At 36.3% G+C, this 15,888-nt stretch overlaps 1 protein-coding gene across 1 annotated transcript in view; it reads right to left on the bottom strand.

The window, feature by feature from the left end:
* Window positions 1-15,315, bottom strand: part of LOC128638927 (tubby protein homolog) — a 73,795-nt gene extending 58,480 nt beyond the window's left edge. The window contains exons 1-4 of the mRNA XM_053691053.1: window positions 15,271-15,315; window positions 4,999-5,152; window positions 4,650-4,784; window positions 2,105-2,215 (exon numbers count right to left, since the gene is read on the bottom strand). Of these exons, the coding sequence (XP_053547028.1) occupies window positions 2,105-2,215; window positions 4,650-4,784; window positions 4,999-5,152; window positions 15,271-15,315 (445 nt within the window). The remainder of the gene's footprint in view (window positions 1-2,104; window positions 2,216-4,649; window positions 4,785-4,998; window positions 5,153-15,270) is intronic.
* Window positions 15,316-15,888: the final 573 nt, after the last annotated feature.

Below are 15,888 nucleotides of genomic sequence, written 5' to 3' on the forward strand. Positions count from 1 at the left end.
CAATATGATTTTTCTTTAGGTTCCCTCGAGCATCTTCAGCCTCGCTAGCCTCACCAGTCCTCATGTTATTAAATAGTATTTAATAAAATAAGGACTGGTGAAGCTAGAGAGGCTGAAGACGCTCTAAGGAGTCTAAAGAAAAACCATATCGCACGTGCACTGCAGTCAGGGCGTGACTTGTAAGCTAGGCGATAGTTTGTGTACTGGATTTTATATTTGAGATTTGTTAGTAACTGGTCAATAGACTAGAATTTTAATAAATGTTTCAAATAAATCTCAACGTAACTCAATAATGATTCACTTATAATGAACTTAAATAGAAATGTCATCATCTGGACTCTTTCTAAGGTTACGTTGTATTTGCAAACTACAAATTATTACATGACCTTCATTAAAAAAAAGTCCAAATCAGGATTGCATACTAAGGGATAGATTACAAGTGGAGTGCTAATTTATCGCACGTCTGTAAACGGGAAAATTCGCCTGTTTACAGAACCACGGTATATAACCAGGTTATTACTACTACTAACTCACGGTAGCAATTAACAATCCAAAAATTAACCTGGTTAATATTCAAAATGTGCCACAATTGCCTCCAAGTGTAAGCTTCTATTATTAATAAAAAAACAAAGTAGCATCTTTAATGTTTTTAAATAAAACGGCATGAAGCAGTTTTTAGGGGTTAAAGTGAGGGGATGTAGGGTGTTAGAAATAAAACTGCACTGAAAAGTGCCTTTACATTTCGGTCTATGGGGGACTGTGTGTTCTCAATAAATATATATGTATGTGTTAATGTGTGTATATAGTCATATACATATATATGTATGTGTTAATGTGTGTATATAGTCATATACATATATATGTATGTGTTAATGTGTGTATATAGTCATATACATATATATGTATGTGTTAATGTGTGTATATAGTCATATACATATATATGTATGTGTTAATGTGTGTATATAGTCATATACATATATATGTATGTGTTAATGTGTGTATATAGTCATATACATATATATGTATGTGTTAATGTGTGTATATAGTCATATACATATATTTAATATTTGCTGCCCATCTCTGAACAACTTACTCCCTTTGCTGCGCTTAGGTTCTGTGCCGTGTATGACGGCATCAGAATGAGGCTCCCATTGGAGCCTATGGAAGAGCGCTCATGTGATAATAAAAGCGAATTCGAAATTTGTTTAAAATTGAACGCTCTTTCTGAATCATGAAAGAAACATTTTGGGTTTCTTATCCCTTTAAGAAACTACACTTACATTGAAGCCAGTAATTAATTTTTAATAATAGCTGCGAAAGGTACAGTACACACTTTGAGATTGTAATATAAAATGCTTAATTAAATTTAGCTACTTTTTTTCTTACAATTTACTTTATTTATTTTGCCCCCTTTTTGCAAATATGACTTACAATCCACAATTAGAAATGAAATGTAAAAAAACATCTCTTCTAGCTTTTGAGGTCCGAAAAGTGAGATTTCCTGTAGAACCCCCTTATCTGCACATGATAATATCACATAGTCATCACATATACAAATGTATATGTCCCTATAAATATGTGAATGTGTGCCCTATTGACTGTATAGAGCCTCTTCAATAAGGATGAATGGAGCTTTAATAAATCCCTAGAATGTCTTCAGAGGCCATTTCAGAGTGTCTTACATATGTGCAAACAAATAGACTGTTTAGAAATAGCTGTGAAATAGTGTTAAATATATCTAAAAATGCTTTTTTGAGGACTTTTAACCTCTTAAGGACATATGACGCAATTTTTCCGTCATAAAACAATTGAGCAAACTGAAAGCTGTGTCCTTAAAGGGTTAAAGTACCCAGGGGTGTCAAATTTGATAAGCCAAAAATGTTCTCAGGTGTGACGCCATACATTTTGGAGCATTTACAGAGGACAAAGGGGATAATCATTCCACCAATGATAACTTTTAATGGAGGCAAGTAAATGTTTAAAATATATTTGAAATGCTCACCAGAACTATGTTTTGATGTTACACTTGTTAATGAAATGTCCCGTTACATATGGCTGACTTTTATTTTTTCAGTTAAATGGTGACTCACGGTTAGACATTTACCTGCCTTAGTCTTTCCCTTCTGCCTTGGTCTGGCTGTGACCAGTTCTTTCCTCTTTGTGAGAGGCTGAGTATCTTCAAGTGTGATCTCCTCTAATTCTTCATCTGAAAATACTGACATATAGAAGGGAGAAAAGGACAGGGGGGGGGGGTGTAATTTAAGAAAACAAAAATAATGATAATATTTAGGACATATAGAATAAGACATATAGAATACAAAAGTTAAATAATAGTACCAAGTCTGTCCTTGTTTCAGATTTTATACCCATGCTCATACCAAATTTAACCTTTTAACCCATCCGGACACAGATCTGAGTCATGTGGTACATAGTTTATCGTTCTACATAACATAGATGTACGTATGACATGCATGAAGCCCAAGCAGTCTTGGTGGTCAAGTAACAGCTGAGAGCTGCTGTTCCTGGCCATCCAGCATCTGCCTTAATATGGAAATGGAGCACGATCGGTGCTCCGTTACCACATGACGGCAGATTGAGGATTGTTACAGAGAGTGCCAATGTTTTTGTGGTGTGGGAGGTAAGGCGGGAGGCTGGTGTGCAGCCCAGTGGCGGTGGGGCGATGGTGTGGGACGAGTACTACACTGCAGAAAAAAATGTTTTGAAGGGAGAGGGAGGCACAGGGTGCTGCACTACAGTACAACATTTGTAATGGGGTCCCCTAAATAACGATTGCATAGAGGGGGGTCGAGGTCCCTTAAGCTACAGAAATAAATACATTTTTAAAAATAGGTATAAAATGGATACTGGTAAACAGACTGGAGCATTTCACTGGGAGGGATAGAGAGGTGTTTGGGGGGATCAGGGAGGTGGGATTTTAATGGGTGATCATACACTGCAGAAAATAAAAAAATAATTATAATTAATTTATAAAAATAAAAAAAAGCCCTAAAACTTCATACTGGTAGACTGTCTGCCAGTAGCTAAGGTGGTGAGGAGTGTGGGTGGGACGAGAGCTGTTTGGTGGGGATCAGGGATGTGGGAGGTTGTTAGTTGGGAGGGTAATACCTACATTACAATACTACTAACCTTAACAGCTAATTAATTAACCCCTTCACTGCAGGGAATGTCAGAAGTGTGGTGCACAGCTGTAATTAGCGGCCTTCTAATTACCAAAAGACAATGGCAAAGCCTTGCATTTCTACTATTTCTGAACAAAGGGGATCCCAGAGAACCATTTGTGTTATGACTTTACAAGCGGTAGGTAAATAATTTCATGAGAACCCCAAAGTTTGTGAAAAAGTTAACGCTTTTTTTTTATAGGATCGCATTTTGCGGCGATATGGTGGCATCAAATATACCAAAATAGTCCTAGATCAATACCTTGGGTTGTCTGCTTAAAAAATAGTTTTGATAGGTAATGCAAAAAAAAGAAGGCTCTATTTCTATTTAAATGGAGTGAAAGCAAAAATGCTAAAATTTCTCCGGTAGTGAAGGCATTAAATCAAGAGTGTGAAACTGGCAGTCCTCGACCTAATTTTGTGCGGCCCACGCCACATACTTTACATTTGATAAATATATATTTTATATTTATTTATTTTATTTACAAAAGGTATATGTCTATCACTATCTATACAGTGGGTCGCTATGCCAACAGCATTGTGATCCACTGTTTATAATGCGGAGGAAACTTTATACTATGCGCATGCGTATGCTAAACTGTGAGTGCATCCGGAACAGGGCTGCTATAGAAAAAAATAGCACGGACTCTGTGGGAGAGCAACCCAATGGAGCCTGTGTGTCACCTTCTCAAAAGCATTAGAGTACGTTTCATGAAACCAGAGTAAGTTAATTAGGAGTTACAGAACACAATCTTTTGAAATGTATGCAGTTATAGCAAACGTTACTGCTTTGTTTAGCAATGACAAGATATGTAGGTAGTGTCAGCCTACGTGAGTTGTACTTGTATGGAAAATGGCCGCGACTCAAATGACTTTGACACCCCTGGGTTAAATACATAGATCACCTTCTGTTTTAAACTTAACAGTAGCAGCTGAGCTCTTCATATAGACAAACAAAGGGGCATTTCTAATTTAAATAGACGCCTTTTAGCAATACACTTTCATTTGGAAAGAATGATTTTAAATAAAGTTTCATTCATACAGCTAATGTAGCATATAGAGGTAAGTTGTGTGCTCTTGCATTTGACACAATAGCATGCTCAAAATGCTAATGATACGACACATGACTGCATCTAAATTGTAACTTTTACAACTAGACTGTGATTTAACTCATACCTTGCAGCTTAAAACGAAGTATAAAGGTACGGTACCACCTAAAAATATAGTGTAAACATCATACTTGGTATTATTTGTTTCATACCCCAGGTATTTAGTTACTATATTGTACATATTATGACATAAAATCAGACTCCGAACTAGTACTTTTTTTTAGAATACTCAAATATAAAATTATAGTTACTTAGTGCAGCTGATATTACTCATTATTTTAAAAACAAACTAAGAATATATTGTACCTACTTGGCTTATCACCCTTATTAATATCTGATACCATACAAACACGCATTTTACCTCCCATTAAGTCTGCTTCTTTATTGCCTTGTCCTGTCTCAGTCTTGAAGTTCCTTGAGAAGTTCTCTGACCCACCACTGGAAACAATATAAGTAGCGCCAGGAGGTTCACCTATTGTGTTTGGATTACAGTTACCTAAAGAGAGAGAAAGAGGAGGGGGTAAGGAAAACAGGATGGAATTAAAGAAAGATATATACAAATTATACAAACTCCTTGTTGAAAATATTGATAAAACATAAGTTTTGAAATCTATTCCTGGCAAAAAATATGAGAAACCTTAATACAATGTGCTCAGTGCTGTCAATCTAATTGCAAATCATGTGACCTAAATAATTAATTGTTCACATACCCAAACTATTGCTGGAAGCACTGCTAGATTCCAGCAAAAGTGCTTGTTCCTCTGGCTTTCGGGAGCGCCGCGGTTTAATCACAGTATCTGGATTTGCTTGCACCATCAATGGCTCTTGCCTCTTTCTTCTCTGTTTCTTTTCATAAAGATTGCGCTGGGGGATATAATGTAGGGAGAAACAGGATTGACATCATTGTACTCACAATTAAACTATCACCATCAACCCACATATTTTTACTATATTTTTTCATACTTGACAGCACTTGGACTGACTTTCCTTATGTATAGGTCACAATTTAAAGGTCCCTCAAAGAATTTTAGAAAGGCAAATTGTAATTGTTTATCTAGCTATGGGTGTGAAGGAGAGGCACCTACATTACAATATAAAACTCAAAAAAGCCCCTAAAGACTTTAAATGATTTCTCTCCAAGGTGGCGAGTCTTTGATCATCAGGCCCTCAGGGATAGGAGGAAATGCCATAAAATAATAACACATGGGGATTGTGCAATGATCTGTGTCATGAAGGTTTTCCTTCTATCTCCATGCCAAGAAACGGGGAAGAAAAAAGCCCATCAAGCACCTTGGATTCTACCTTGTGCTATTATGCATTTCAGTCTGGGTTTGCTCACTCATCTCATTAGATCAATATTGCATTTTCCTCTAAAGTCATTTGCAGCAGTAACAAGCAACCAAACCACCAAGTTCTTAGAAGAAAGGCCCATCAGGTACTTATTTTTGTATTGGACTCACAGTATATATTTTAATCTGTGGTTTTAATGGGAGAGAGTGGATTATGGGAGGACAAAAGACAGTATAGAGAATGCAGATGTTTTCCAATGTAAAATATGTAATTTGTCTTTTTATAGAGAAAATCAGACATTCTTTTTCTTTTCAGAAGAGAGAGTGGTGACTGCAAAGGAAGCTCTAATGGCTAAGATAAAGGGCCACATTTTTTTCCATCTCCAATTACATGTACAGTATTTGAAGGCTTTTTGCCTTGCTATTCAGCATGCTTTCCTCTGTGTGTGCAGTTAACTTATATGACATACACATATTCTTCTATGTATTTATGCTGGCATGCTTTGCAGTCCCATATCTTAGTATTGTTCTTTACACTGTGCAGTGATGTGGGGTGTGGGTTAGGAATAGAATGGTTAGGTTTGGCAGAAAAAAGTAAATCTTGAAGTAGTTGTAATGATAAATTCCTCAAATTTTAGCAAACAACACCTGCAACTCTAGGTACCAAGCTAAGGCAAAGAGTAATTGAGTTTAGCAGTGCTCAAATCTTACCCTTTACCAGATAGTGGAGCAGGAGTAGCACTGGGAGTTGGGTGGAAAGGTGTGTGCAGAAGACATGAGTGTAGTGCAGTAGATGCAGGCAGAATGTTGTGTGTGACACTCAGTGTTTGTTTGTTATGGGAGCACTGTCTAATGGATACAGCAGAGCAGTGGGTTCTACATGTCAAAAGCAACAGAAGATGGTGGTTTGTGTTACTGGGTTTCAGTAGCATCTGGGGTTAATACCAGTCTCATAATTATACCTGCATGTGCATGCATACATCTTTAGCCTTTATATGAGTGAAGGGTATATTTGAGGAATCAGAAAATACTGTCAGCATATAAAGAAGGCAAGTAACACTAGTACCTATTTGTATTTATTGCAGCAAGACCTTTTTTTATTATTATTATTATTATTTTATTTGACTTGGCTACTGTCAGATGATTTTTATAGGCAGCCATGATGTGCACCTGGAAGGAACACTATATATAGGCTGGTTAAAATTAAACAGTCATTTGTATAACATAAGTAAATGTTACTTACTAGGCCTAGATTGCGAGTGGAGTGCAAAATTGCGCTTACGTGAGTGCAATATTTGCACCCCACTTGTAATACCAGCGTTCACATTGCATGGAAGCATTGCTCTCATGGAGGTATCTTCTATAGGTTCCAAAGGGAGCCTCGTTCTCATGCGGTGAGACACGGCAGAGAACCTAGCGCAGCGATGGGCAGCAAAGGTTAAATATATATGTATATGAATATATACATATTTAGTTATGTGCTTATATATGTGTATATACACATATTAACACATAAATATATATGTACATAAGCATATAATGTACATATATATATTTCAAGGGAAATCACAGTCCCCATAGATCACAATGTAAAGGCACTTTTCAGTGCCATTTTGTTCTAACACCACACATCCGCACACTTTAACCCCTAAAAAATATGCTATTTTTTATATTTTAAAAACCAACACTACACTTTTTATTGGGGGACATTTTTAAAATTAACCAGAGGTCTGACCTCTGGTTAATTTTTGAAGCGCTAATTGCTAACACAAGCTCAAGGTAGCATTGACCAGCCACTTGTAATGTCTGGTTTATTTATTGTGCGCCCGTAAATGGGTGAATTTACCCATTTACAGCCGCACGATAAATTAGCACTCCACTTTTAATCTTGTTTACTGTCTATTTGTACAAATTGATCATACAATGAAAAAGAGCAAATGGAGTAGATGCTTCTTTCATTTGCTTTGCTGCAGTCAATTAAAATTTGACCATTTGCAATAACATTTACTAATAACTATTTCAGTGCAAAATAATTGTCATGAACAGTTCATGATGTTTAGTGACACTTTTAGCTCTGTTTGTGAATACCAAGACCAATTACACACAACAGACAATTTATTGCATTTTATATGTTTGTGAAAATTTTTGTCTACACATTTCCCTTGTATGCTGATTGTTTTGTAGCTAAATTGTCTGATAATCGACTAGATTACAAGTTTTGCGTTATGGTACATAGTTTCCCGCATGTGTAGTGAATTACGGTCAAACTACGGATGCCTCTAAGGGTCTAAAGCAGAGAAACGCGTTTCGGCTACAAGTATTTCTTAAACTCTGCTTACCGGTGTATCTGCAGCTGTCTTATACCCTCACATTAAATATTAAACATATTAAAAGGGACTTATTTGTTGAATACAATATATATTAGTTTCATATTTGCTACGTTCCATTTTAGCAGCATAACTATATATACTATATGTATTATCTCCATAAATTTAAATGTTTTGATAGATTTAAAAAAAAAAATTGGATAGCTTTGTTAACTTATAGTGGAGAGTTATATGCAGCTGCAGGTATTCTGTTTACACTTGACTAATTGTTTGTGTGTATAAACTCAGTACACCTATATAAATTCAGACTAAAATATAAAAACTGATTGTATAGGGGAATACTTATCAATTAATTACCATATTATTTTAATAATTCAGTGTTTGTTATCTAATAGTTTCTTATTTCTGGATTTCTATAAATTTAATAGTGTATTATTTTAATTTAATTTTTCTGATATATTAATTCTTATGAAACATACTTTCGGTGTTAACCGCAAAAAAGTGAGCGAAGAGCAAAATTTAGCTCCACATCTCACTCTAATACCAGCGCTGCTTACGTTAGCCTTGAGCTGGCTAAATGTGCTCATGGACGATTTCCCCCTAGGAATCAATGGGGGAGAGCCGGCTGAAAAAAAACTACCTACCTACACTTATTAACCCCTAATCTACCGCCCCCAACGTTGCCGCCACTATATTAAAGTTATTAACCCCTAAACCTAACTCTAACCCTAACACCCCCTAACTTAAATATAATTAAAATAAATCTAAGTAAAATTACTAAAATTAACTAAATAATTCCCGTTTAAAACTAAATACTTACCTGTAAAATAAACCCTAAAATAACTACACTATAACTAATAGTTACATTGTAGCTAGCTTAGGGTTTATTTTTATTTTACAGACAACTTTGTATTTATTTTAACTAGCTACAATAGTTATTAAATAGTTATTAACTATTTAATAAACTACCTAGTTAAAATAAAGACAAATTTACCTGTAAAATAAAACCTAACCTAAGTTACAATTACACCTAACACTACCCTACAATTAAATTAATTAACGCAGCCCCATTGATTCCTATGGGGAAATAAAAGCTATGTCTACACCTAACACCCTAACATGAACCCCGAGTCTAAACACCCCTAATCTTACATTTATTAATCCCTAATCTGCCCCCCCCGACATCGCTGACACCTACATTATATTATTAACCCCTAATCTGCCGCTCCGGACACCACTGCCACCTACATTATACATATGAACCCTTAATCTGCTGCCCCCAACATCGCCGACACCTATATTATATTATTAACCCCTAATCTGCCACCCCCAATGTCGTCGCCACCTACCTACACTTATTAACCCCTAATCTACCGCCCCCAACGTTGCCGCCACTATATTAAAGTTATTAACCCCTAAACCTAACTCTAACCCTAACACCCCCTAACTTAAATATAATTAAAATAAATCTAAGTTAAATTACTACAATTAACTAAATAATTCCCGTTTAAAACTAAATACTTACCTGTAAAATAAACCCTAAAATAACTACACTATAACTAATAGTTACATTGTAGCTAGCTTAGGGTTTATTTTTATTTTACAGACAACTTTGTATTTATTTTAACTAGCTACAATAGTTATTAAATAGTTATTAACTATTTAATAAACTACCTAGTTAAAATAAAGACAAATTTACCTGTAAAATAAAACCTAACCTAAGTTACAATTACACCTAACACTACCCTACAATTAAATTAATTACCTAAATTAAATACAATTAATTACAATAAATAAAATGATCTAAAGTACGGAAAAAAACAAACACTAAATTACAGAAAATAATAAAGAAATTACAAGATTTTTAAACTAATTACACCTACTCTAATCCCCCTAACAAAATAAAAAAGCCCACCAAAATAAAAAAAGCCCTACCCTACACTAAATTACAAATAGCCCTTAAAAGGGCCTTTTGTCGGGCATTGCCCCAAACATTAAAACCCACCACCCACACAACCAACCCTACTCTAAAACCCACCCAATCCCCCCTTAAAAAAAACTAACACTAACCCCCTGAAGATCACCTTACCGGGAGACGTCTTCACCCAACTGGGCCGAAGTCCTCAATGAAGCCGGGAGAAGTCTTCATCCAAACGGGCAGAAGTGGTCCTCCAGACGGGCAGAAGTCTTCATCCAGAAGGCATCTTCTATCTTCATCCAATCCGGCGCGGAGCGGGTCCATCTTCAAGACATCCGACGCGGAGCATCCTATTCTTCCGACGGCTTCTTCCAGAATGAAGGTTCCTTTAAATGACGTCATCCAAGATGGCGTCCCTTCAATTCCGATTGGCTGATAGAATTCTATCAGCAAATCGGAATTAAGGTAGAAAAAATCCTATTGGCTGATGCAATCAGCCAATAGGATTGAACTGGCATTCTATTGGCAGATTGGAACAGCCAATAGAATGCCAGCTCAATCCTATTGGCTGATTGGATAAGCCAACAGGATTGAACTTCAATCCTATTGGCTGATTGCATCAGCCAATAGGATTTTTTCTACCTTAATTCCATTTGGCTGATAGAATTCTATCAGCCAATCGGAACTGAAGGGACGCCATCTTGGATGACGTCCTTTAAAGGAACCTTCATTCTGGAAGAAGCAGTCGGAAGAAGAGGATGCTGACTGGATGAAGACTTCTGCTCATCTGGAGGACCACTTCTGCCGGCTTCGTTGAGGAATTCGGCCCGGTTGGGTGAAAACGTCTCCCGGTAAGGTGATCTTCAGGGGGTTAGTGTTAGGTTTTTTTAAGGGGGGATTGGGTGGGTTTTAGAGTAGGGTTGGTTGTGTGGGTGGTGGGTTTTAATGTTGGGGGGGATTGTAATTTTTTTCAGGTAAAAGAGCTGATTACTTTGGGGCAATGCCCCGCAAAAGGCCCTTTTAAGGGCTATTTGTAATTTAGTGTAGGGTAGGGCTTTTTTATTTTGGGTGGCTTTTTTTGTTAGGAGGATTAGAGTAGGTGTAATTAGTTTAAAAATCTTGTAATTTCTTTATTATTTTCTGTAATTTAGTGGGGGGGTTTTCGTACTTTAGATAATTTTATTTAATTGTAATTAATTGTATTTAATTTAGGTAATTAATTTAATTGTAGGTTAGTGTTAGGTGTAATTGTAACTTAGGTTAGGTTTTATGTTACAGGTAAATGTGTCTTTATTTTAACTAGGTAGTTATTAAATAGTTAATAACTATTTAATAACTATTGTAGCTAGTTAAAATAAATACAAAGTTGCCTGTAAAATAAAAATAAACCCTAAGCTAGCTACAATGTAACTATTAGTTATATTGTAGCTATTTTAGGGTTTATTTTACAGGTAAGTATTTAGTTTTAAACGGGAATTATTTCGTTAATTGTAGTAATTTTATTTAGATTTATTTAAATTATATTTAAGTTAGGGGGGGTTAGGGTTAGACTTAGGTTTAGAGGTTAATAACTTTAATATAGTGGCAGCGACGTTGGGGCGGCAGATTAGGGGGGTTTAATAAATGTAGGTAGGTGGCGGCGATGTTAGGGACGGCAGATTAGGGGTTAAAAATATTTAACTAGTGTTTACGAGGCGGGAGTGCGGTGGTTTAGGGGTGAATATATTTATTATGGTGGCGGCGATGTCCAGTTCGGCAGATTAGGGGTTAAAATATTTATTTTAGTGTTTGCGATGTGGGAGGGCCTCGGTTTAGGGGTTAATAGGTAGTTTATGGGTGTTAGTTAAGAGTTTTATGCTACGGCGTTGTACCATAAAACTCTTAACTACTGACTTTTAAATGCGGTACTAGTCTTGACAGGAGAGGGTGTACCGCTCACTTTTGGTCAGACTCGTAATACCGGCGCTATGAAAGTCCCATTGAAAATATAGGATACGCAATTGATGTAAATGGATTTGCGGTATTTCCGAGTCTGGCCGAAAAAGTGAGCGGTACACCTGTACCTGCAAGACTCGTAATACCAGCGGGCATTAAAAAGCAGCGTTGGGACCTCTCAATGCTGCTTTTTAAACCTAACGCAAGACTCGTAATCTAGGTGTTAGTTTCTTATTATATCCTATTTTAATAACAGGCTAAGTATGATTCATTTATGCTGAAAAACTATTCTAAAGGTGCCATTCAATTATAAAAAAGTGACTTATAATATAAAATTATATATATTTTTTCTATTTTTTCTGCATTTTTATTATATATATATTATATATATTAGCCGATAGCTGCAATTGGATATTGTTTCCTTATAAATGCTACAGAGTAGTTATTTTTCACATTGGTAATATCTGCATTTGAATTATATAAACCAGCCTGGTACTGAGAGTATATTAGGGCTGCAACAACTAATCGGTAAGTTTGATCATAAAAATAGTTGTCAACAAATCTCATTATCAATTAGGTGGTCAGCGATTAGTTGGTCAGTTGCACAGCACCAGCTGCTTTAATCTGATGATCTACTGCAACTAAGATTATGCAAAAAAAATGAATTTATTTATTTTTTAAATCTTTTTTTCTATCCGATTAATCGGATAATAATCATCCGATTAATCGGATAGAAAAAAATAAAATAAATAAAAATGTTTGCACAATACCATGAGTACCAGGAGTTCATCGGATTGAAGCAGCTGGTGCTGTGCAATTAACCAACTAATCGCTGACCACCTAATTGATAATGAGATTCTTTGACAACTATTTTTATGATCAATCTTACCGATTAGTTGTTGCAGCCCTAGAGTATATTTAGCCGTAAAGAGGCGCCATAGATTTATTTTCCTTTATGTCCTAGGACATATTAGGTTTCTATCTTGTCAGGTAACGCATATTACAAGTCGCTGGTATAGCTATACCGCAAGCATTTCAGCCTTAAAGGGACAGTCAACACCAGAATTTTTGTTGTTTAAAAAGAAAGATAATCCCTTTATTACCCATTCCCCAGTTTTGCATATCCAACACAGTTATAATAATACACGTTTTACCTCTGTAATTATCTTGTATCTAAGCCTCTGCTGACTGCCCCCTTATTTCAGTTCTTTTGACAGACATGCAGTTTAGCCAATCAGTGCTCACTCCTAGGTCACTTTACGTGCATGAGCTCAATGTTATCTATATGAAATATGTGAACTAATGCCCTCTAGTGGTCAAAATGTATTCAGATTAGAGGTAGTCTTCAAGGTCTAAGAAATTAGCATATGAACCTCCTAGGTTTAACTTTCAAATAAGAATACCAAGAGAACAAAGCAAAATTGGTGATAAAAGTAAATTGGGAAGTTGTTTAAAATTGCATGCCCTATTTAAATCATGAAAAATTTTTTGGAGTTGACTGTCCCTTTAATGCAACCCTCCATTCCGCACTCAAAAAATTACGTTTGAGTGTGGGATTTTCCATAGCACTGTATTACAGGTTGTGAGGTCCGGCTAAAATGCTTGCATAACAGCCTATACCAACATGATCCATAACATTACAAAAAAATAAAAACACTAAAAATTACGAAAAAAAAAAAAAATTAAAAAAAAACACGAAATTATCCAAAATAATAAAAATTACATCTAATCTAATAAACCTATAAAAACAAACCCCCCCCAAAAAAATATAATAAAAATAACATCTAAACTAACAAACTACCAGTAGCCCTTCAAATGGCTTTTTGTATGGCATTGCCCTAAGTTAAACAGCTCTTTTACATTAAAAAATTACAAAGTCCCCCTAAAAGTAAAAACCCCTCACCCAACCAACCCCCCAAAATAAAAAAAAACTACAAAACGCCTATTGGTAGTTTATTGTTAAGTTAGGAGGTGCTTTTATTTGGGGGGCTTTTTTGTTTTTATAGGGCTATTAGATTAGGTGTAATTTTTATTATTTTGGATAATTTCGTGTTTTATTTTTTGTAATTTTAGCGTTTTTTTGAAATGTTAGATTTTTTTTCGTAGTAATAGGTTTATTTAAATTAGTAATTTAGGATTTTTTTTTTAAATTTTAATTTTTTTATTGAGGTTATGCAAATTAAATAACAAAAAACTTTCAGATACACAAAAGGCATGTCAGTTTTACAATAATCATCAACTTTTGGATAATTAAAATGATATATTGCATATGGTGAAACCTCAGAAATATTTTTATAAAAACATAAATTGTGATCAAACACTGAGCACACAGAGTCAGTAACTGTTAATATTTAAGAAACCTCTAGGGGTGTTCATACTGATATGAGATGCGCTATGTGAAATGTGCGAGCCAGATATTGATAAATGATAGTACTTAAGTATGCATGTGAATTTCTGGTATTTAGTAGAAAGAGTATATAATTACGCCATCATACCCCTCTAGGAGAAAGGGCCCCGAACACTAGTGGAGATAAAGAGAGGAGAGATGAGAAGAAAAAAAAAGGGGGGGGGAATAGAGAGAGGAACAGAAGAGAAGAAGAGAAGGATAGGAAACAGAGTTGAGGGGTTGGGAAAAGCAGGAGGTCTACTTGATTTATGCGCACTATTTAAGGTGAGGAAGTTCTAATTTTCTTCCACAGTTCCCATGCTTGACAATGCAGAGAGACCTTATTGATTGCGGTGAATATGGGGCTTTCCATTACTTCTAGCTAATCCATGATTTTGATCAAGTCGTGCCAATTGGGGATAGTGATTTGCTTCCACTTACGTGCAATTATAAGCTTGATGGCCATCAGTAAATAAATGCTAAGTGAAAGAGGGAAAGAGGGAACCCCACTCCAAGATGAAACAGTACTTTCTGTGGAACCCGCCAAAGGCTCGGGTCTACTAGAGAACATCTAAGTGAGAGCATGGCCCACAAAGGTTGTAAAGCAGGGCATTCCCACCATATGTGGCCGACGATCCTACCTGCCCGCATCCTCTCCAGCAAAGCGGTGAGTTCACAAAGGATATTTTGAAAAGCTGTAATGGCGTCATGTGCCACTGTAAGCATATCTTAAGATATAATGCCAGTAACGTAACGCAATGAAGAGCCTGTTTAGTCACAATCATGGCTTTGGACTACTCTTCCTGGGAAGCTTGAAATTGGAGATCCCTTTCCCACATGATAATGTAGGAAGATTTAAAGTAGATGGGAGGGTTACGAACATCTTGGTAAGATATAGATAATGCTCTAGGAATCTTTTTTGCCGTGCACCATCGCAATTCCCACTTCGTGGAAGCTCGTAAAGGCAGGGCTGTGAATCCCCACGAATGTAATAAGCTTCTCAGCCTCCAGTATTCAAACTGTAGTAATTGTGAGGGCTGAAACGTGGAGCGGAAGGTAGCTAGGCTCATCAGTTGCTTGTCAGGGAAGAGGTCCTGTATACTGAAAACTCCATGGGAATGCCATACCGAGGTGTGAAAGTCCTGAAGAGCAGATACTAGGCCCGAAAGCATGTGGATTGGAGATGGATGTGGGGCTATTTGGGGAAGTGATCTAATTTTATCCCAGAATTTTAAAGCTGACAAAACAAGAAAGTTTTGGATGTTAAACGCGGCTCTGGTGTGCTTAGGAATCCAAAGCAGGTCCGATAATACAAGTGGACAAGGCAAGGTAGCTTGTTCAAGCTTCACCATATACAATCAGACGATTCAGAATTCCATGGACGAATATGGGCCAACCTAGAGGCTTCATGATAATATGCCAAATTAGGGGCGCCAGCACCCCCACTTAACATTGGCTGTTGTAAAATTCTAGTTGCCACTCTCGGATGCTTGTTATTCCATATAAATTTGTTACAAAGAAGTTGGAATTTCCCTATAAGGGATTTGGGAATAGGGATCGGTAGCGTTCGAAACAGGTATGTAAGCTTGGGTAAAAGGGACATCTTGAAGGCTGCCACCCTGCCTGACCATGAGATACTAGTAACATCCCAACGATTTACAGCCTTTTGAAAATGATGTAGAAGGGGATAAAAATTAGATTCAACAATAATCGAGATGTCAGCAGAAAGAAAAACTCCTAAATGT

The sequence above is a fragment of the Bombina bombina genome, chromosome 8, assembly GCF_027579735.1.
Source record: "Bombina bombina isolate aBomBom1 chromosome 8, aBomBom1.pri, whole genome shotgun sequence".
In the NCBI taxonomy this organism is placed as follows: domain Eukaryota; kingdom Metazoa; phylum Chordata; class Amphibia; order Anura; family Bombinatoridae; genus Bombina; species Bombina bombina.